Source organism: Ammospiza caudacuta, chromosome 22 (assembly GCF_027887145.1).
Source record: "Ammospiza caudacuta isolate bAmmCau1 chromosome 22, bAmmCau1.pri, whole genome shotgun sequence".
Classification (NCBI taxonomy): domain Eukaryota; kingdom Metazoa; phylum Chordata; class Aves; order Passeriformes; family Passerellidae; genus Ammospiza; species Ammospiza caudacuta.
In genome coordinates, this window is record NC_080614.1 from 9,136,268 (window position 1) to 9,158,629 (window position 22,362).

At 47.8% G+C, this 22,362-nt stretch overlaps 2 protein-coding genes across 2 annotated transcripts in view; one reads left to right on the forward strand and one right to left on the reverse strand.

The window, feature by feature from the left end:
- Positions 1-5,312, forward strand: part of CASZ1 (castor zinc finger 1) — a 60,549-nt gene extending 55,237 nt beyond the window's left edge. Inside the window, exon 18 of the mRNA XM_058818805.1 lies at positions 2,953-5,312. Coding sequence (XP_058674788.1) covers positions 2,953-4,208 — 1,256 coding nt within the window. The 3' untranslated portion in view covers positions 4,209-5,312. The remainder of the gene's footprint in view (positions 1-2,952) is intronic.
- Positions 5,313-14,409: 9,097 nt separating this feature from the next.
- Positions 14,410-22,362, reverse strand: part of PEX14 (peroxisomal biogenesis factor 14) — a gene marked incomplete at its 5' end in the record, with an annotated part of 66,764 nt that continues 58,811 nt past the window's right edge. Inside the window, 5 exon segments of the mRNA XM_058818560.1 lie at positions 14,410-16,216; positions 17,186-17,277; positions 20,019-20,116; positions 21,364-21,466; positions 22,067-22,152. Coding sequence (XP_058674543.1) covers positions 15,754-16,216; positions 17,186-17,277; positions 20,019-20,116; positions 21,364-21,466; positions 22,067-22,152 — 842 coding nt within the window.

The following is a 22,362-nucleotide window of genomic DNA, read 5'->3' on the forward strand; positions in this document are numbered from 1 at the left end:
GAAAAACCTAACAAAACCCACAGTTAACGTGCATTGTCAGTGTCTTGGTAACCTCAAAGTGGCCACAGAGCAAACTTCTGCTCGTGTGGCATTAATGGGACTTAGATCCTGGTTAGATCTTCCAGGCCACCCAAGCCAGTGCCTGCTCTAGTGTGCTGCACAGGTGAATGTCTGATTCAGGTCCTGTGCTCCAGCTGATCTTGCAAACGCCACCAAGTTCAGGGGTGCCTTGCCAGGATGAGGAGTGAAGTACAGGCAGTGTCACAGGACGACAGCATCAGACAGGTTGAGCTGTTTCTCACACTCGTTATTTATCAAGGCTCTAATCAGCTGCAGAAAATACAGATAGATTTCAGATTTAGGCTGCCATGATTCCCATGTGTGACTAAGATCAGAGATGTCTCAGGCTGGGTATTCTCATTCCATCTGGGAATGGCTTTTAGGGTGTGTCTCATTTTTGGCTTCTTTTCTCAACTCCTAGCTCTTTTCTAGTTAATTAAGGACATCTTTGTGCCTCAAGTTCACACTTACGAGGCTTCTGGCAGCCTTCAAATGTCCCAGTCATTCTTCCTGCCAGTTTCAGTAATGTGTAAATCCAAGGTCGAAGGTTGGGATTATGGCTGGAGGACCAACTTCACAGGTTTCCAACTCCAGTTCATAGGTTTTTCTCAAGAGACCTGGCAGGAGAAGGATCCCTGCCTTGTCCAGATGAGTGTGTGCCAATTAACAAAATTCACAAGAAACTCTGTCTTTGCTTCTTTTTTAACTGAACTGCATGCAGCCTGAAACATTTTTAACCTTGTGCTGTGCTTCCTCTAATCAAACATTTTTAACTGTCTTTTGTTTTTACCTTGGTATAGTTTGGTGAATGCTGACATTATTAGTGGTTAAAGAAATAACCTTATGGAAAACATTTACCACTGAGATTTGGTGGGGATCACATCCATGGAGGCTTGTAGCCTTTCACAGGGGGCAGGGACTGAACTTTGGCAAAAGAGGAGAGTGCACCAAGGTGTCATCTCTCTTCATTATGCCCTTACTCCAAAACTTTACCTGGATGAGAAAACAGAATTGGTTTTCAATTAAAGTTTTAAGCACATCCGTTTGAACTATTTTAAAAGCTGTGTAGCTACAGAGTTTTAAACAGGTAAAATTTAAATTCTATTTATTTCCCATCCAGAGTCTTTTCTTTAAGATGGGTTATCCCATATTCCCGTCCAAAGACAGACAATATGAGCATTAATTAATTATTGCAAGGAACTTGATGGTTTGGCTGTAATTTTATTAAACAGAGTTAATCTGGACAGCAGCGACTTGTCTAGGCACCACTGCACTTACATGAGTTGGCTGGAAGTGGAGAACTGGATTTTCAATGCCAGATGTTTAGGGGGGAGCAGAGAGCAAATTGGTCACAGATTCTGTAGTTAAGAGCCTGCCAATTTCAAATCTCCAGTGACAGAAAGTGATTCTTTCAGTGGTAGCTGGTGAAATCAGCCTCAGCGTGCAGTTTGCACTGTGTCACTCAGGTGGTGTCACCATGGACGCCCTGAGCTGTTGTCCTGAGTCTGAGCACGAGAGCCAGTCACAAATGGTGTGGAAAAACCTTTTGTTCTTTGCTTATCCCACAAACTGTAGGGCCCAGCCATGTGGGAGAGGAGGTTCCTGGCACCCCTCCATTGGGAGTGTGGGAGCTTTCCTTCAGCGTCACCGCCCTCTCTTGAAGGGGGTCACCGAGGAGTTGTCACCTGTAATTCTGTGCACCTGCCCAAAAGGAAGCAATGCCGTACAACTGACTGTCCCTTCAGCCCCCCAGACCAGGATGGAAACTGCTCTAGGTTCTCAGGCCCCCTGCCCTGTGTGTCACAAACTGGGCTTCATTTAAAAAGATGGCAGTTTCAGCAGGGAGAGAGTAAAAAAAAAAAAAAAGTATGTGTTGGTTGCAAGCTATAATTTCTAATTACACTCACAGTTCTGCACCTGGTGAGAAATTCTTGCCTCCAACCTTGTCTGTGCTGCATGTTGATAATGGAGATTGTGTGTTGATTCTGGAAACAGCCAGCAGAGAAGAAAAAAGTTAATAGATAGATTGAGGTCGTGTCTTTGATGTCAGTGTGATCCTGGGGGACGTGAGCACTAGCCAGTTATGCTGGCCCTGTGAATCAAAGGGGAAGATAGATGAGGGATCTTTATTTATACTAGGGGCATAGTGGAATTTTTGAGACCCAAGGGAATGTTGCAGAGCTGGTATTTTCTCTCAGAGTCCACTGGCTAGTGATGATGAGAATTAGCCCCATTGAACATCTGTCCATCTGTCTTTCTAAGTGCACTCATTGTAATATGTGGGCTCATTACAGTGAGGGATGTTGCAGTCTCCTGGCCAAAGTCCATCCTGTTTCTATAAATTTCCACACCCCCCCCGCTGCAGTTTTCATCACGCACGGGATCTTCCTTCACTTCCTGCCTGTCCTTGGCAATTGTAGAGTATCACAAGAGCCTGGGTAGGGGAAAACAGTGCACACGTACCAGCTTTTAGCACTGCAGCTCTTTTTACCACCCCAGTGAACTACAGTGACACACCTCAGTCCTTGGACTGGAACGAGTTAGCTCCTCCCTGTTCTGATTTGAGGAAAAAGGGACTAGAGATAAGGTTAAGCAGCAAGAGAAACTGTGAAAGTAGCAAACCAGAGAAGTAACAGTTAACATGCGTACAAGATCAGGTTTGCCAGAGCAGAATCAGAGACAGGGCAGGATGTGCTGAAAACTGAGGAAGTGATGTCCAGCAGGCATCAGCTACCCAAGTCCTGGAGCTGAGGCTCGCTGGGAGCTCGAGGGACGAGCTGGGCTGGGAACATTTGCAGCATTGTGTCTTGGCAAACACTGAGCTTGCCAGGACGGCGGGGAGATGCAGAGACCTGGCTGTCAGCAACACCGCCCTGCGCTTTCTCTCCTCAGGGAACACCATCACTATGCCAACTGCCTCGGGGGCCAAGAAGCGTTTCTGGATTATTGAGGACATGTCCCCGTTTGGCAAGCGCCGCAAGACCGCGTCCTCACGCAAGATGCTGGACGAAGGGATGATGCTGGAGGGCTTTCGGCGCTATGACCTCTACGAGGACTGCAAGGACTCGAGCTGCCAGTTCTCTCTCAAGGTTACCCACTACCACTGCACACGGGAGAACTGTGGCTACAAGTTCTGCGGCCGTACCCACATGTACAAGCACGCCCAGCACCACGACCGTGTTGACAACCTAGTATTGGATGATTTCAAACGCTTCAAGTCTTCACTGAGCTGTAACTTCCCAGACTGTCAGTTCTCTGGCAATAGCACACACTTCCACTGTCTGCGCTGCGGCTTCCGCTGCACCGACAGCACCAAGGTGACGGCGCACCGCAAGCACCACGGCAAGCAGGACGTGATCAGCGCCGCCGGCTTCTGCCAGTTCAGCTCCAGCGTGGACTGCGAGGTGCCTGACTGCAAGTACAAACTCAAATGCTCCCACTTCCACTGCACCTACCCCGGCTGCAAGCACACGGTGGTGGGCATGTCTCAGATGGACTCTCACAAGCGCAAACACGAGAAGCAGGAGCGAGGGGAGCTGCCTGCCATCTCTCCCGGCCCCGAGGGCCTCGCCCACTCCACTCTCGAGTACGATATCCAGAACTCTTCCATCAACCTGGACAGTTCGCTCAACCTCAGCACTGACAACAACAGCTCGCTGTTCTTCCTGCAGAACGCGGCCGGCGTGGGCCTCAATGACTCGCTGGACCTCAGCAAGAAGCAGGCAGAGCCCACCGAGGGCCCGTCCCCCAGCAGGGCCGGGGCTGCGGCCCCCGAGAGGAGCGCAGCGGCTCCGGGCGCCGGGGACGGGGAGGACGAGGACGACTCCTCCCAAGAGGATGAGGAGGACGATGAGGAGGAGATGAATGAAGAGGAGGAGGATGATGAAGAGGAGGATGACGACGATGACGATGAGGAGGATGAGGAGGAGGAAGACCTGAACACGGATTCTGAAGAATCGCTGCCGGACCCTGAGGGCCTGGCCGCTAAAGAAGACGGAGAGCCAGAGGAGGGTGCTTCTTCCACAGACCACGGCGATGCTTCCAGGCCTCAGGGCGAGCCAGCCCTCACTCCAGCCCCAGCTCCTGCCCCTGCTCCAGCCCCGGCTGCTGCCTCAGCCTCCACCGTTGCTCCAGCAGCTTCTCCCTAATCCTAGAGACAGCAGCGGCAGTGGTTTGGTTTTTCCCTTACACAGATTTACTAAGAGGACCCCGTATAAGGCAAGAACAAAGATGGGGATGGCAAATGAAAAACGAACTCCGTGCCACAGATGAGAGAGAGGAAGGAAGGAAACCCCTGCTCCTCCCCAGGCCCCAGAAGAGATCAGTTGGCAGCAGGACTGGTGCTGCATCACTCCATTCTACAGATCCTGGAACAAGGGGGCAGGATGCAGCAAAAAAAATACCCTTTATATGGACACGAACCCTGAGGGTACCCACTACTTTCCTTGCTCCCTGCACGGTGCGTGGGGCCTGTGCCCATCTGGGGACCCTTTTTTATGGGTGGGGCTCTATCCCCCCAATTTTCTTTCTGGGTTTTATTTTTCCATGTTTTCAGTTGTACGATAATAATAATAATCTCCACTTCTTGGAGGGGGGTGGGTGGGAACAAGAGGTAATGAATTTTAGAAATATATATTTGTGTGTGTGTCTCTCTATATAATGTACACACACACACATATATAAAATTAAAGGAATTGGTGTCACAAAGACAAGTAGCTCAGCTTTTGCCAGTGGGAAGGAGGGGGTGAGGAGTGTGCTCTCTCTCTCTCTCTCTCTCCACCCTTCCCCCTTCTTTCTCCAGCATTAAATGGCATCAGACAGCCAGGGTGGGAGTGGGTATTTATTGTCACATAAATGAGGATGCATTAATGAATGAGTAGGGGTGGGAATGGGACACTCCTCTGTTCTTCCAGATCCTTTTTACTGTTAATGATAATAATTTTGAATGCTATTTATATTGTAAAACTTTCTCAGTCTACACTTTCTCTGTAGGACACCTCTCCTCATCCCTGCTGTTCTGGCTGTAGGGATTTAGCTGAAGTAACCTGGGAAGAACACAGCAGGCAGTTTAAAGGGTCTGTCTCACTGGAGGACTGGGGTTACTCTGCCATCCAGTTCCATCTCACCCCAACCCCTAGGTGCTTCCTCTCTGCGGAGGTGAGGCGTTTTTGTGGTGCTTCAGTATCCCCATCTCAGGAGGCCGCGAGCTGCCCCTGCCCCGTGTGCAGCACAGGAGCGTCCTGGTCACTGCAGCAGCCTGGGGACAGGGAGCAGGACAGTCCCTGCCAGCCCTGCTGCGGGCAGTGCCGGCCCCGGTGTGTGACAGATCTCAGGTGACTGTGGCAGGGGGTGCCCTGCTCAGCTCAGGGCTGGGGAGGGGACGGCCCAGCCCTGCCCTGCCCTGCCAGCCGTGCCAGCCGTGCCCTGCAGTCCCTGCTCTCCCTGCTGCTCTCCCTGCTGCTCTCCCTGCTGCTCTCCCTGCTGTCCCACTGCCATGTGCAGTGCCAGACCCGCCTGGAGCCCTGGGCAGCGGCTGCAGGGTGAGGCCCGGGCACTGCAGGAGCCCTCGCTGCCCCTCCAGCAGCCTGGGCTCTGCCCGGGCTCTTCGCTGCTGTCCCCTCCTGGCCTGGCCTGGCCTGGGACGCACACTACAGGACACTGTCCCGGGCTCTGCCAGGTGCCGCAGGAGCTGTCTGACCCCAAATCCTTGCCTGAGCCTCAAAGGGCTTGTCTGCACACACCAGGGCACCAGAAGGACTAGTATGAATTAATTCTGATCGTTATTTTGGTGCCAGTTTTAAAGTATACCGGATTAGTCTGAGCTTTGTCCTTTTTTAAAAAAAAATAAAAATGCATTTTTTTTATACCGTGCAGGCACCCTCTCCCCTCCTCAGCTCCATGAGCACTTCAGCTCGAAGGGATCCCCAGGATTTGTTTTCTCTCTGAACAGATAAAGGCCTCAAGAAATTTAGGTTGCTTTTTTTTTTTTTTTGGTTATTTCCCTAAGGAACTGGTGCAGATCAGGTCTGATTTATAAACAAGCAGCTCAGCTGTGTAAATGTGGGGACAGAATGTTCAGCTAATGTTTCAAAAGGAAAGGAAAAAAAAAAAAGTTGTACAGTATTTTTCCTGTAAAGGTTATTACTATATATAGAACAAAAGAGAAACCACCAATGCCAAGGGGTGGAGGGGGAGGTGTCACCTGCCTTCTGGATAGCCCTTACATATGGTTAATTGTGTGCAATTTTTTTTCTCCTTTTTTTTTTCTCTTTTTTTTTCCCTTTTTTTTTTTTTTTCTCTCTTTCAATGTAGTGTATGTTTGTAGGGGTGGCAGGGGAGGGGGGCCTTAATGCTGTGGTTTGAGGCTGACTTCACACTCCCAGCACTGACCGGACCTGCACGATTCCGAACTCTAACTTGAATTTTGTAGAGATGAAACAAATGAAAACAAATGAAATATTATCACTAGTTTGTAGTTTATTTAATTCTTTGGAGTTCTTTTCCTCTATCAGCTATTTGTGTGGCTTTTATTTTTATAGGGGGTTTTTTTGTTGTTTGTTTGTTTTTGTTTTGTTTGGTATATCCCCTACCCTCAGCTGTGTGTTTCCTAGCACAACCCCATTCCTGAATAGAATGAAGCTCATGTTCCTGGGGCAGAGTGATGGAATGATGCCCTGGAATTTCTCAAAATGGGATGGGGCAAAAAAGATTTTACTTTACTAGCATTTGCTGCAGGTTCTGTACTTGTACATTTTCCCTGTGTTCAGCTACTTAGATAGTATGGTGATGGGCTCCAGGAGGAATCCTTAGATTAACACAAGCCACATCTTGCAAAGCAGATGTGATTATTTTGTACCGCCAAAACCACCAGGATCTCTGTCAGTGAGCGTGGGAGCAGGGCTGAGCCCTCCTGGAGGGCACAGGGAGCCAGGGGCAGCCCTGGCCACTGTCCCTGCCCTGGGACACGGGGTCCCACCTGTCCCCAGCCCCCCGGGCTGAGCCCTGCACGGCAGCGTGAGGAGGAAGGGCTGAGAGAGGTGAGGGATGTGAGGGGTGGATGTGAGGGATGGATGTGAGGGGTGGATGTGAGGGGTGGATGTGAGGGATGGATGTGAGGGGTGGATGTGAGGGATGGATGTGAGGGGTGGATGTGAGGGATGGATGTGAGGGGTGGATGTGGGATGGATGTGAGGGGTGGATGTGAGGGGTGGATGTGAGGGGTGGATGTGAGGGATGGATGTGAGGGGTGGATGTGAGGGGTGGATGTGAGGGGTGGATGTGAGGGATGGATGTGAGGGGTGGATGTGAGGGATGGATGTGAGGGATGGATGTGAGGGGTGGATGTGAGGGGTGGATGTGAGGGATGGATGTGAGGGGTGGATGTGAGGGGTGGATGTGAGGGATGGATGTGGGATCGATGTGAGGGGTGGATGTGAGGGGTGGATGTGAGGGATGGATGTGAGGGGTGGATGTGAGGGGTGGATGTGAGGGGTGGATGTGAGGGGTGGATGTGAGGGGTGGATGTGGGGGATGGATGTGGGATGGATGTGAGGGGTGGATGTGAGGGGTGGATGTGAGGGGTGGATGTGAGGGGTGGATGTGAGGGGTGTGCAGTGGCTCCGGCCGCACTGGGCAGGGTCCCCGTGGGGCTGAGTGTGCCAGAAGGGCCCGTGTTTATCTATGCACACCATTTTCTCCCCCCAGGCCCCCTCCTTCTCCCTGACATCTCAGCCCTCTCCCAGGCTCTGTCCCCTCTGGTGTCACCCCGGGAGCTGGGCAGGGACTGAGGCTCTGTCCCTGCTGAAGGTGGCCCCGGCCAGCCCGGCCCCGTCCTCTCCCAGCCCTGCTCCTGTGACACTCGTACACTGTCTCTGTTTGCAACAACAACAAAAGAAAGTTGAACCCAACTTTTTATTCTGCCATGTTCAGGCTTTAATTCAGCAAAACCCTTAAGCAGAAGAGTCTGAGTGGGCCCAGGTTTAAGCCCGAGCTTAAGTGCTTTTCTGAACAACAGCCCAACGCCCCATCAGAGCAGGTGGTTTGTCATTCCAAGCTCTCATACCAATGGGATGGTGTAAAGAATGACCAGAGAAAGAGAGGGAGATTCAACTGGCTCTATAAGAAGAGGAAAGAGGAGAGAGGAAATGGAACTGTTTTGTCCAAAACAAGATAAAAACCAAACAGTAATAAACCTTGAGATGGACCCTCCTGATTCTGCTACCATTCACTGCTGAAGAGCAAAAAAATTAAATAAAAACTATTGACTAGATTGTTCATTCTAGCCACGAACTCAACTGGATTAAAGTCTGCGTGGAAGGAATTTTATAAAGAAAAAAAAATTAAAAAAAAAAATTTCCAATGTAGCAAAAAAAAAAAACCAACTTTAAAAAACAAAAATTAAAAAAAAAGACAATGAGGGAGGATTCTAGCCTTTTGTAATATCCATATTGCACACTAGGACTATAAGCCATTGCTAGCTCATTTTGAATTTTAAATGTGTAATTTTATTTTGTTTTGTTGTTGTTTTTTTCTTTCCATAGGGGAGGGGGGAAAATAAATGCTTGAACCACCAATGCTCTTTTTAATGTTTTATAAATATGTATGTGTATATATATAAATATAAAAATAATATGTATGCACATATATATGTGTGTGTGTATATATCTATATGTATATACATATATATAGATATATAGATATATATATAGGTTTTGAGACAAAAATGCAGAAAGTGAAAAAAAACACCCTAAACAGGATGGTGTGCTCTGATTTACTTGAATCTGGTCTCTTCAGCACCTGCGTTATTAAGAACTGAATATTTTTCCACTTGAATTTAGTGCTATTAGAAATTTAATATATGTGTTTTATTTATTTGATTTTTTTTTTTTTTTTTGCATGACTGATGCAAGGTTTGACATTTTCACTCAATAAAAACTGGAAAAAAAAAAACCCAAAGTTGTAAGTGATCGAGTTGTCTTGTTGCTTGAGGAGGTGGTGGAATGACGAAGCAGGACAGGCACCAGGCAGCCCCTGCTTGTGGAAATTCTTGTTTCCCCTGCCCGTGTGGCTCTTGCCCAGCCCCATGGAGCAGCTGGGGCTTTGTGCCTCTGCCACCATCAGAGGCCCTGGAGCAGCAGAGCAGTGCCTGCCAAGCCTGGTGCACTGGCAGCAGCTGCCTCCTTATTAGCAGGGAGGATTAGAGTCCTCTCTCTTTCAAAGCCCCCTTGCTGCTCTGCTGCAGCTCCCAGCCGTCCTGTTTTCAGATGTCATTATCTGAACATGCTCCTAAGCCAACCCTGGAGCCCAGAGGTTTGTTCTCACTGGAGCTCTGCCCGCAGCACATGGAATATTTAAATGGCCTTGTTTCCAGGTGGGGACAGGGGACAGGAACAGCACAATTCGTTGCTGGAAGGCTTTTGCTGGAACCTGTCTTTCCTCAGTGGGACTGACTGGACTTCATAAAGGAATGGCTGAGCTGTGGGAGAAGGTGCAAGCTCAACAAATCAAAGTCCCACTACTGCATTCGTTCCAAGCCCTTGCAGGTGGTGATAGTGCAGTCCTGCAGCCACTGCCCTGCAACCACAGCCCTGCAGCCACTGCCCTGCAGCCACAGTCCTGCAGCCACTGCCCTGCAGCCACAGTCCTGCAGCCACTGCCCTGCAGCCACTGCCCTGCAACCACAGCCCTGCAGCCACTGCCCTGCAACCACTGCCCTGCAACCACTGCCCTGCAGCCACAGCCCTGCAACCACAGCCCTGCAGCCACAGCCCTGCAACCACTGCCCTGCAACCACTGCCCTGCAGCCACTGCCCTGCAACCACAGCCCTGCAACCACAGCCCTGCAGCCACTGCCCTGCCCCTGGGAAGCCCTGGGAAGCAGCAGACACCAGGCAAGGTCACTTGTCCTAATGTCAAGACAAGAATGGGGCAGTTGCTGCTGCTATTGCACCTGCCTTTGAGTCGTCTGTGGCAGACACTGTCACATGGAAACCTTACCAAATGGGTGAGGGCAAAGAGGGAAAAGGGATTTATTTGTAGGTAAAGGAGATGCTGGAAGGGATGACAAGTCCTTGACACCAGCCCTGGGGGAAGAAGTGGACTCACTGAGTCCCTCAAACGCTTCCCTCACAAGGGTCAGGCGTTGCCCAGGAGATGGGAACATGGTCCATCCTGAAGCAGACCCAGAGCAAGGCAGGGTGTCCTTGCCCCAGTCCTGCTCTTGCCCATCCTAGCTGAGGAAGGGTGGCCAACAGAGGCAGCTTCCCTGCTTCCTTTTGCTCTTTTTTGGCAGGAAAACTCTTAAACAAACAAATGAAGAAACACTGAGGATTTAAGTAAACAGCTGAAGATTTATCTGACAGGCAGGCAGAGCTGTTCCTGCCCCTTCCCTCCCTCCCCACAGGGCTGTGGCAGCCACAGCCCCTGCCCTGAGCCCCACAGCTGCCACAGCCCCACAGCCCCGGCCTGGGATGCCAGGACAGGGCCAGGCTGTGCCTGAAGCCCAGAGCTCTGCAGCTGACAGCTGAACTGGGCACAGCTGAGACCCCTGGTCCATGGCCAGAGCAGTGAGACAGCCCTGGGAGGGAAGCAGTGCCTTCATCCAGTGGGCAGGTGCCATCCCTGCAGGTCACACCTGGGGAGGAGCCAGCTGTGCCCACAAGGCAGCCACCAGGGCTCCAGCTGTGCCCTGAGACACCGATGCCCCTGCTGTGCCCACCCAGCCCAGGGCTGGCACAGCTGCAGCCCCTCCACGTCCCCTCCACATCCCCCTGCCAGGGGTGTCCCCCACAATTCCCCATTTTCTCACACAGATTAGCAGGTTCTGCCTGCAGTTTTCAGATCTGGGGGGGAAAAGAAGGCAAGAAAGAGATGCAATAGTGGGATTTTCCAATTGGAGGCTGCACCAGGCTTGTTCCAGCAAACAGAAGAGTCTGTGAAGCAAGAGGGAGTCCCAAGCTCCATCTCACACCCAAAATCTGCTGCTGCTGCCATGGAAGTGTTGATATTGCTGCAAAAAAGCAGGCAGGTCAGCAGACAAACAGGCTCACATGGAACCTGCTGTTAACAGTCCAGGAATAATTCATCTATCCAGGAAAGCTGCAGCATTTAGCACCCAGTCCTTAGTGCATTCACAAAGTTGAAACTGCTTAAGGAAAGCAAATCTGCTCAAAGAGATGGAAGAATGTCCACCCCAGAATTTGCTCTGGTTTAACTAAATCAGTTAAAGAAATTAATTTAGACAGGTGTTGCTCTTGCTGTGCACACACAAACCTCAGTGGCAGCTCCAGAAGCAGAGGGACAAAGCTGGCAGCAGTCTGGGAGGTGTTGGAAAGGAAGGAGCATGAGGAGAGAGACATGAGGGGAGGTGAAAGGCAGACACGAGCAGGATGCTGCACACACCAGCCTTGCCAAGCAAAGACACAGGCAAGCAGCCTGGCAGAGTGACAGCCAGAGAAAGAGAAATAGGCAACAAACAAGGCAGTTGTACTTCTCCATCCTCTGAATCAGCCCTACCCAGCCAATCACCTTCTCACACAGGAGACACAGTCCCAAAGAAAAGCAAGTATTTCACCTAAACCAATAAAAAATACAGCGTCACTCTCCTATTCCTCTTCAGGCTGTTCTTGCAGCCAGCATCATAAAACATCTCTCATTATTTGCACAAACATAGAAGAAACAAAATAAAACCCTGAAGGATGAGTTCCTTCAGCAGATGCAGAAAAGAGGGGGCTTGGTAAAAAAAGCAGGGTGTTGTTCTAGGAGGCTCCATACTGTAAGTAATCCCTGAGCAGTCCTTGCAAAGCATTTGGGGAGATTTTTAGCCTGAAAGACTTTACAGAAATAAATTGTAATTGAGTTTTAATAATCTTCCCCTTTTCAGAAAGGGCCTGACAGATGCTGCCTAGTGCTCACTTCTGCCCCATTTCAAATATTTTTACCTTATTTGGATGAAATATATTATTTTTCTAAAGAAAGGAGGTTGGGTTTTGTTTTTTTTTTTTTTTCTCTCCAAAGAGATGGTTTTCCCTTCGTCCAGCTGGTGCCTTTATTAGGTTAGTGCTTGCTCCCTTTTGGGGATGGGATTGTTTTTTTCCCTGATCTGGGACAGACCATGCCAGCCCCTCAATCTAAAAGCATGCAGCTTGTACTGCACAGCAAGTGGAGAAGTCAGGCCCTGATCTCCATCTTCCCTCTCCCTGATACCCCAAAACTCACCCTAAGAACATTTCCATTTTTTATATATTCTTCATAAGAGCATGAGAAGTGGTGAGAGCCACCCTTTCACCAGAATAACAGGTGGACACAGCTCCAAAGGTGCCCATCCAGGCTGGCTCCTGAGGAAGGCCTGGGGATATGACAGTAAAAGGGAAAATGAAGAAAGCTGGAAGCTCTCTCCTGTACCTTTAGGTAAATAATTTCCCTTGTTTCACCTTCCAAATTACTGGGAAGTACCAGTCTGATATTGTTTCCTCCAGGAGAAAGCACAGGGTGCCAGGCATTCACTGGGATGTAGCAGATGACACTGTCCAGAGGAAGCTCCCTCCACCTGGTTTTTTATATGTTATTAAAGACCTATAGAAACCATGTTAGGAACCCACTGAACCCAACTCTCTGCTGTGTTATTCTTATTCCTGTGTAAAACAGAGTACACAGCAAAACAGCACTTGAATAAGCCAGGTGGAGGGGAGCTGCTGCTGTCTCATTCTGCAGATAAAAGGTTCTCTACCTGGTCATCTTTCAGTTAACAGGATGCCACTTCCAGTGCCAACAGTGGGGTAAGCATTTCACAGGGCAGCTGAGCTAAGAAGCTTGTTTCTAACAAAAAAAAAGAAGAAAAAAATGAGTAGTCAGGCTACAAGGACCAAAATCCTCTTCCTGCAGCTGCTGCTATGCTGGAAAGAGGAGGAACACAACACAGAGGAACAGAACTTGTGATTCATGACTGTACCTGCAGTTAGAAGGTCTGGCTTCTTACAAATTCTCTGCTGCTTGGTTGGATCTCTTCAACAAATACAAAAGCACCCCATCAACAGCCAGAGGCACAGAGTTACATATTTTGAGAAACAGTGGCCTTGATGGGGTTTTCTGGGACTCATCAGGTTGGAGAAAGGAAAAACTTTAGAACTGACACAAATATACAGAAAACCTACAGAACTGGTAAGTTACTAAGAAAGAAAAACTAAAGACAGAGGAGAGCAGTTAAAGGAAACTGCCTTTTACTCCTGGGGTAAATGAATTGAACACTGGCAACATGGAGGAAAAGGGGGGAAAATGAACCTGCAGGGATGCTTGTACTATAAACCCTGTAAGTCACTCTGCAAGGCACATACCTCAGCAACATATTTTCCACATTTCACCAACTGCTGTTGTCCAGGCACTTTCTATTTTCAAAACCTTCTATGTATATAAAATGTATACAGGCAGGACAATACTTTTTCATCACATCCCTGTGTTGTTGTGTTTTCTCTTCACAAGGATTCCTGGCTTGGAGAAATGAAAAGTGTCATCTCTTAAGAAGAGCCTTTCTTTTTAAACACTTTCAAATTTGCCCTGTTTTAGCTAAACGTGACGTTCTTTGTGAACGTTAAACAGTGGAGAGAGAGGCTGAGAGGGAGAGAGAGACACACACACACTCACCCACTCCTGGGGAAGATATTCGTCCATTTAAGGCATGAGAAATCATCACATTCAGCAGCAGGTCTAAATACAGTAATATGAAGGTCCCTTTCACTCCCCCGAGCAGGAAAATGTCACTGTGTACCAGACACCCAAATACTTGGGAATCAAGTAAATCCCTCATTTTTCAGAAGGGAGCCAAATCCTGCTGCTGAACAATGATGGGACTGTAGTAGCTACCATTTACTTGCTGCACACCATCTCTCTCCCTCGGTGGCTTCTGGGCTGGGATGGCAGGGTCAGAGCAGTCATGGGACCCAGCACAGCATTCCCTCCCGCAGATAACACCGAGGGGCCGTGGCATATCTCACAGGCTCCCTTCAGCACCTCCTGCTGCCGGTGCAAGGAGCAGGGGGAGCTGCATTCCCCACCCTGCAGGGCCTCCTGCTGGGGGCAGAGGCACAGAGGAACTGCCCTGCACCCGGGGGCACATCCAGCCCAGCCCTGCACCAGCTCCTGCAGCTCTGTGCAGTGCCTCACGCTCACACCACTGCCTCCTGCTGATCTGCCCAGGAGCAGGCAGAAAAACAACCACAAATGTCCCATGGAAAACATTTGAGAAGGACCAGAGGTCTGTAACCCTCCCTTTCTCCTCCCTTGACCACCCCACATGCATATTTCTCCCAAAAATAAGAGCCACAGTAATCCAGCAATAACCTGGTGTTAAATAGTGGTAACTCATATTTATTACAATTATATACAATCATATTTTATATTTGAAATCTATACATGATCACACAGACGAGCACACTTGCTTGGTGAGGACAGTGAGACTCAGTTGGTACAAGAATTGCTCTGCTAGGATGCTCTGATGCAGTGAATAGGATCATTGGACACCACCACTTCACCAGCTGCAAACACAATGCTGCAAACTGCCAGAGGTTTAAAATTCACTGGTTTGTGTATGGCCCAACAGGGCAAAAAAGAAAAAAGGACTGGGCAAGAAGGGCCAGTGGTTAAACCTCAGAACTGGAGCTGTTCTCTCTGCTAGAGAGACTGCTTTGCTGAAGCAGGTGCCTGTCACTGGAGAGGTATCATTTATGATCATTTTTCTTCTCATTTAGGGGAGAAAAAAAGGCCAAAAACCATTGCAAGTATTCAGGATTAACCAACTATTTCAGCATCTGATTTCACCCCATTCATTTGTTCATTCATTCTTTCATTCAGGGCAGCTACAAATAAAATAGAAGATGTCAAAAACTGATGTGAGCTCCCTGTCTTTGGAGAAGGAAGGGTAATAATTGGGATGAGTGGAGTCAGCTTCTTCTAAAGCCTTTTACTGGGGAGCAATCATCAACAAAGCCACCTGTTCTCATGGATTTCACCTGGACTTGGTCCCTACCAACAGGCCACTCTGATGAATGTAAGCATGTGGAGTGGAAATAGCATTCTTTGAACCCCACAGAAATTTAGTGTTTTTACATGCTAGGTAGTTTCAGCAATTTGAGGCTTGGCATAAAGCTTGGAAGAGCCAAGACTGAGATCTGGTGAGGAATTTGAGGTTAAAATGTTCTGGTGGGGTTTTTTTGGTTTGTTGGGTTGTTTTTTTTTTTGCAAGAGTATCAAGTAGTTTGAGAAATAAAACAGGGTTATTTTGGGAAACAGAGAACTGGTTGGGCCTTATGTGGGATTAAAGGCTTGCGAAATCAAGGAGCTCAGGACAGACTGGTTTCTGAAATTGGATAGAAGGGCTCTAGGATGCAGCAAGAGGCCAACTGCTTCTGTAAGAGGGCGTACTCTGCAGTGTGGTGCATGGTAAGGCCATCGGTCTGCAGTGACCCCAGCTCAGGGAGGAAGGCTGGGCGGGGAGAAGGAGCCACTGCAAGGCTGCAAAGCCCTGTGCTGAAACAGGGCAATGGGGCTGTTCAGCGAGCAATCACGACCCTGCTCGAGGTCAATCAAGGGGGGATCACTGCAGGGAATGGTAGCTGTTCTCTCCACGAAATGGGAGAGGCAGTGGGACAGTGCAGCAGGCTGGGGGAGATGTGCAGCAGCAGCAGCAGCAGCCAGGGTGCCTTAGTCAATCTCGTTCTCGTTGCTGGCCCCCTCGGGTCTCCGTAGCTTTTCCACCTGCTCATTAATCTGCCCATCCCCTCCTCGCCGGTCCTCAGTCTGCACACCCAGACATTCCTCCTCATCCACATGGCTAACATCATCATCCTCATCGTCCTCTTCCTCCTCGTCGTTCCCTTTGGTTTCCCGCTTCTCCTCCTCCCCCTGCACCTCCATGCGCACCTGGCTGGTGACGTCGATGGCCTTGGTGGCCTCCTCGGGGCTCAGCAGGTGGCAGCTGACCTTGGAGCCCTCGGGGCTGTGGCTCTCCTTCACGGGGGAGGACGTGGTGGACTCGTTGCTGACGGGTGAGATGTCACTGCTGCTGTTGTGGTTGGCAACGACAGGGTTGGAGGGTGAGCTCGGCTTCACCGGGATCTGCCACGACGGGATCTTGGGAGCTGAAGGGGAGGGAGGGAACTGCCTCCTGGGGAAGGGCAGGAGGCAAGGAAATGGAAAGAGAGGGGCTTTTGTTATAAATACTGAGGGGTTTCAGCAAGACTCAAACTGCAAGTCTCTTTGCCATAAATGAGCAAAACCAAGGCCACTTCACTTCTCCAGAGAGATTCTTAAAGTGCTTTACAAGCACTCAGCAATCGAGCCTGCACACAAGGAAAATATCCCAGCTGGGCAGTCTGAAGCACTAAAATGATCTGATTTGGCCAATTTCACAAAGTAAGCCAGCACTCAGGAATGCTGCCTGTGAAAAGACATGGGTGTCCCTTTTTAAGACAATCACTAATTAATTGGTACAGAAAAATTCCCACTGGAGGAAGAAGTCAGACACACCAGGTGCCTGAGCCAGGGAATTTCACCACCTGGCTCTCACCTCACTGTGCTACACCACTATTGCATTCTGGCTCATTGCAATCCAGAGCCTTTCTCCCAGTTCCAGCAGGCACTTTACATGTTTGGGCCAGGCCCTGGCTGCCACAAACTGGTTCAGCTCCTCTGACCTGAATGGAGTCATACCAGCTTGCACCAGCTGGAAAGCTGGCCCCAGGTCCTTCCCAGGTGGATTTTAAGGATATGATACTAGCATGCCCTGACCATGAGCAAGGCAGCTGAACTGCACCCAGAAGTGACTTTCTAAAACAGAATACAGATGCAGATGCAGTCAATTCCTCAAACTAGATGAGAGGCATCCTGACTGTGGGGGAAGTGCAAACAAAAAGGAAAAATCTTATCAATACCCTAAGCACTCTGTGATTTAAGGCCAGTTTGAAAAGCATTTTGAGACCTGCAAACAGAAAGTGATAGTGGAGTGCAAAATGCTGTTATTAAAACAGCAGTAACAGGATATAGAGGCAGTTCCTGTTGGAAATGCCTTTCCTCTCCATGACTGAGGGAATCCCAGAAAGCAGCACAACAGTCTGCTCTCTCATTGCATCCATACCGGTTCAGGAGAAGTCCTTTTAAAGAGTAGATCTCAGATTTCAATTCATTAATATTCTGCGACTCCAGAATCCAATTGGTGGAAGTTGTGGCCTAGAACATGAAAAGCAAGATATAAAGATCAGTATCTGAACTGCAAGATAGTTCACCAATGTCACTTTTTCCTATGCTGTTCTTCTGCTCCCATGTGGGAATTCCCAGTCCAGTGGATAACACATAAGCTCCATCACTTCAAACCTCTCACCTCTCAGATCTGAGCAAAACAACTTCCACACTAAGAAGTACTTGAACAGATCCCCAGGATGACCAGAAATAATAATTGTCTCAAGGTGCCTAGACTATTCAACATTTGCTTTGTGTTTGGGAGAGTAATTCATCTTGTCTCCAGTCCTGCCTCCCATGCACAACCATTGCTAAAGCATCTCAGGAGGACATTTCTCTTTTCAGGAGGCCAGCACTTGTGAGAATTCAGGCACAGCTGAGAGACAAACCAAATCATTTGGCACTGACCTACTGAATGATTTCTAGAGAAGAACTAGAACTAGGATCCTGAACAGCAGTGGGAGTTGCCCTGAATCGGGTCCTTTATTTCTTCATGTGACTGAACTTAGCTGAGGCAACAGATTTGAATATTATATATTAACAACTGTTTTAAAACCATTTGCTCATTTCTCCTAAACCATGAAAGAAAGAATCCATTACCTGCACTCTGGCATTTAGAGGTGGGCTAATAAATACATACTTCAAAGTTGCAAACATTTTCCCTACTTGATCAGAAGAATTAGGTCTATGCTTGAGTTACCAGGTCATCTCTCCAGAAGCAGCTGGACTAGGCACTGTCTCTTGGATATTTCAAGGCAATGAGTGCAGTTTTGTGGGGATAAGTAACTCATGGAAGCCTGGTACAGCTGCTGTCAGAATTGCATCAGAATTGCCACAGGATATCAGGCAGAAATTAGAGTAAGTAACTGGGGATAACATGCTGCAGACAATACTTTTGGCACTCTTTCTTTTAACCCTTTTGGGAACTTGAGAAATGGGATTTTTCTAAGCACAGATCATGGTCTATGGTTACCCATCCTTTTGCTCCATCCTGCAGCCATGAGACCACAGAATACTCATGCCTGGCACACCCCACAGTAATTTCTGCTAAAAGCCATTAGGAACAAACATATTGGTGAGTATCACTGCAGAGATAGTTCTAATGAATTCCCCACCAAAGGAAGCCAGAATTGGAACAACTAAAAACTCTTCCTCAGGAGTTCCCACTAGATGTAGCCAGAACTGCTTGTTCTTACTCTTAAACAGACTTGAGCTACTGCAGAATAACCCTGCAGCCAGCACTGCTCACAGTGACTTCTGGGCTTCAAACCCAAAGGGCTGGGAGAGGCTCAGGCTCTAGTAGCTGTGTTTTACACAGATGTGTTCCCTCAGGATTCACACTCCCAGCCCTCAGACAGCAAGAATCCAGGAGCCACTGTTCTGGCTTTCTAAGACCTTGAAAGCTACAGCAGCACATTAACAAGGGAGTGATTTCCACTCACTGGCCTGCAAAGGACTCAAATTTCCAAAACACATATGGTGCCAGATGCCTAGGATTTAGAAATAAAATCTGACATCTGGGGCTTTTTAGCCAGTCTCTTTAAAAACAGTTGTAGAAAATTCAAGCCTTGAATTTTTATGTACGTTTTTTAATTACTTAAAGTCCCTCTTTTTAATTTTTTACAGCATGCCAGTAGGAGTTTGAAAAGCAGATATAAAAACTTACATTACAGCTGAGAAAACACAGCTTTTATTCTTTGGTTTGTGGGGTTGCCCAAGTTTTTCTTTGTACACATGAGGTTTAGATATCATAACAATGTGTGCTACCATTTCAGTGCAGGGGGTAGAGAGGGGGGAAGGAAAACTTCTTCAAGACTCTCTAAACCACCAAGACTTATGGCCTTTTTCCTTCTTAAAGCTCAACATGTGTTCTTAATCTTAACACTTAAGACCTGAAAACAGTTTTCCAATTTCCGGACTGGCTCCAGGCCACTGTCAGGCCACAGTTCCCAAGGAAAATTGAAGCAGAGTGTTGTGACCATAAACTGGCTTTCATGGTTGCATTTACAGCTGTGCCACTGAGGGATTCCTCCTGTACAGTGTGCACAGCACAGAGTCAGCTGTGGCCCACCAGTCACACACCATCAAAGGATCTGCATCACATTAAAGTCTGCTAAGGGGAGAAGACAACTGTTCCTGCCACAGGTAAAGGGCTGTAACACTGCCTAAAGGATGTGACAGAAAACTCTCCCTGTACAGAGAACACAACAAGATAACTGTGAGCAATCCTGGCCTTGAACAATCCAAGTTTGTGAGTCAAAGGAAGACTTCATCTCCATTTTCACCCTGCCTCACACATCAACGCTTTCTGTCTGATAGAGTGCTTGGGCCAAGGAGTAAAGCACTAATTCTCATTGCCAGAAAGAAAATCAATTTTGGTTAAAAGTGGTTATTTTATTTACACATGTAACAACACAAACTAGTCAGAATTGATGGTTTTATTGCCAAGGTCAAGTCAAGAGTCAAGGAGAATGGGTCACTGTGTGTCAGTAACAGAGTTGTAATGGGGCCACCTGTTACACTCAGCTGACCAAAATCATTGAAACAAGAACCCAAATAGTAAGAATGTTTGGCCATTACCTGGATCTGAACAAGTGCCTTAAATACAGTCTTTCAAGTGAATACAGAGCTGATGGCTGGGTTGTGACCCCAATGGGAGCTTTCCATGTGCCCACAAAAGAAACCATGCATGCTCCAAAATGCTCTAAAGGTGAAGAGGCAGAAGTTGGTACCTTAGAAGCAGCCAGTTCTTGGGTGAGCTCTTGGATTTTCTGTTGCTGCTGGATCAGCAGCTCCTGGACAGCTGCTAAGGTTGTCTGTAACTGAGTCACTGTAAGGGAAAAAGAAGAGTTAAACTGAGATACATCCACATATACACACTCACCCACGCCTTTCCTGCTGTCTAGCTACAAAGATGCCTCTATTCCTCCTATATTTAATTTATCTATGCCCGCCTGCTCACTTTAATCCATATAATTTATTTGCACTACGGGTAATCTACCTGCACTGCATCTAACCTCCAGTATTTCTAGTTTATCTTTCCATTGTATAGATGTCTATAGCCCACAGTATATCCGTCTAAAACCTCTCCCTTTTAATTATATTGGTTTATGATTTGTACATCTCCCTGAACTTACACAATGTTTGTATCATTTATCTATCTCGGGGCTCTTGCAGGCAAACACTGGGGCTAACTCCAGTCTGGGAAGAGGCTGCTCTCAGGGCTGACCTTAGGGTATCATGAGAAATGAAAGATGCTTTTCTTCTCACCCTTCAATGAAAAGTGTAATTAGCATCCTCCCATTCTTAACCTACTAGTTCCTTCAATCCCAATATTTTTGTAAACTTACTGCTGAAAATCACAGTTTTTTCATCCCAACTGAATATACTTTGCACTTTTTCCCTTTTATTTCAAGAGAGCACCCTGTACTCCTACACCCCAACAAACACTGAAGAACTTCTGCCGGACTCCAGCTGTAGAACTTTTTCTACTTTGGCACTTTATCCAAAGCTTACAGGGAATAAACAAGCTGATAAAATAAATAAAATTGAAAACTCTATTGGTGTGACAGGTAACAGCTAATCCAGACCATCATTAGGGCCTCGGGTAATGAACAGACACCCTATAGAGTCAATAACATAGAAGGTGGCTAAGGTCAGAGAGGCACAGTAATTACAGACTCTCCTGACCCTTCCTTGGATTTTCAGATGGAAGGTGGGGAGAAACCACCAAAAAAAAAAGCCCCTGAAAACATCAGAGAAGCAGAAATTAAAAATGAACTTTACAGCCCTCCGAAAGGCTGTCATTTTATTCCCCTTATTAATATTCTGAGGTTGGGAGCCTTTCCGTAAAAACATAATTAATTGAGGCCGTGCCGACAGTAAACAAGCAATTTCAAATTAAACCGAAATGACGGCGGCTTCATTTGCAAATGTGAACAGATTCTCAGAGCAGATAAATGAAGTCACCACATAAAGTGGAGATGGAGGGAAAGAAAAGGGTGGGGGTCTTGGCAGAATGGAGGATCCAGGGAGAAAAGCTTTGAGGGGTGAATTGATGGAGTCATTAATCTTTACCTGTCTGTGTCACACTGCCACTCATCTCAGCAAGGTTTGACTCAATCCTCTGAAGTTGTTTCCTGTCTTCTTTGCCTCCCATGATGAGAGGGACCAGGTATTTCTGCATGGAGTACAAAAACTTTTTCAGGAAACAGCGATGTGCAAAGCACTATATCTAATCTACCTGAAACGTCCTCAAATCCCACCCCCCAAATCTCAGCCTTTATCACAGCAATCATTTATCCACCTATCTGGCTGAGAAAAGAAATTCCCTCTACAGCAAGTGCTAAAAGAAGTTGCAGAAGAAGAGTTTTGTGGTTACATTTGCCAGGGTACTGAAAACCAATTCCTAAGCCTGGACACAGCCATGAAATCTGCCTCATTCTGCCCCTGAAGAGGGTGGACTGGACATAACAGGTCCCAACTCTCCTCTAGCTACCATGGAACCTTCTGCAGCTGCATCCTAGGAACAGAATATGCTTCAACAAGAGCATAAGCAATGGAAATTACCTCATTGCTAGTAGTTTGAGATCCACAGTGAAAAACTAGTTTTGTTTGCTCGCCACATTTGGACTCTGCATTTTCATGTTAAGTGCCTACATTTCTCAAATATACCACTGGCAGGACCAGTGAGAACAGAGATGCTTCACCAGCTTTGGACACAAGCAGCATAACGTGTCTCTCTCAGAGTACAGTGTGGGAGTAGCAAGGGACATTTTACCTTGTAGAGCTGGTGGAATCCAAAGGCTATTCCTGCCATGATGATGGCCAAAGCCCCGTAATCTCGCCATCTGGAGCCAGGGGGACCTAAAGTTCAGAATCAAGAAAAAATCACAGTCAGAACTGTAAGTGACAACATTTTTGTACATCCGTTTTATCAGAGAAAAGAGTAACGATTAACACACAGTGTGCAGGCCTGTGGCTGAAGACAGTTAAACAGATCTCTGCTATTGACTCTGGCCTTGCAGTGCCACAGGGAGGAGAATCACAGCAGCAATTAAAGAGGGTCCATCAAGC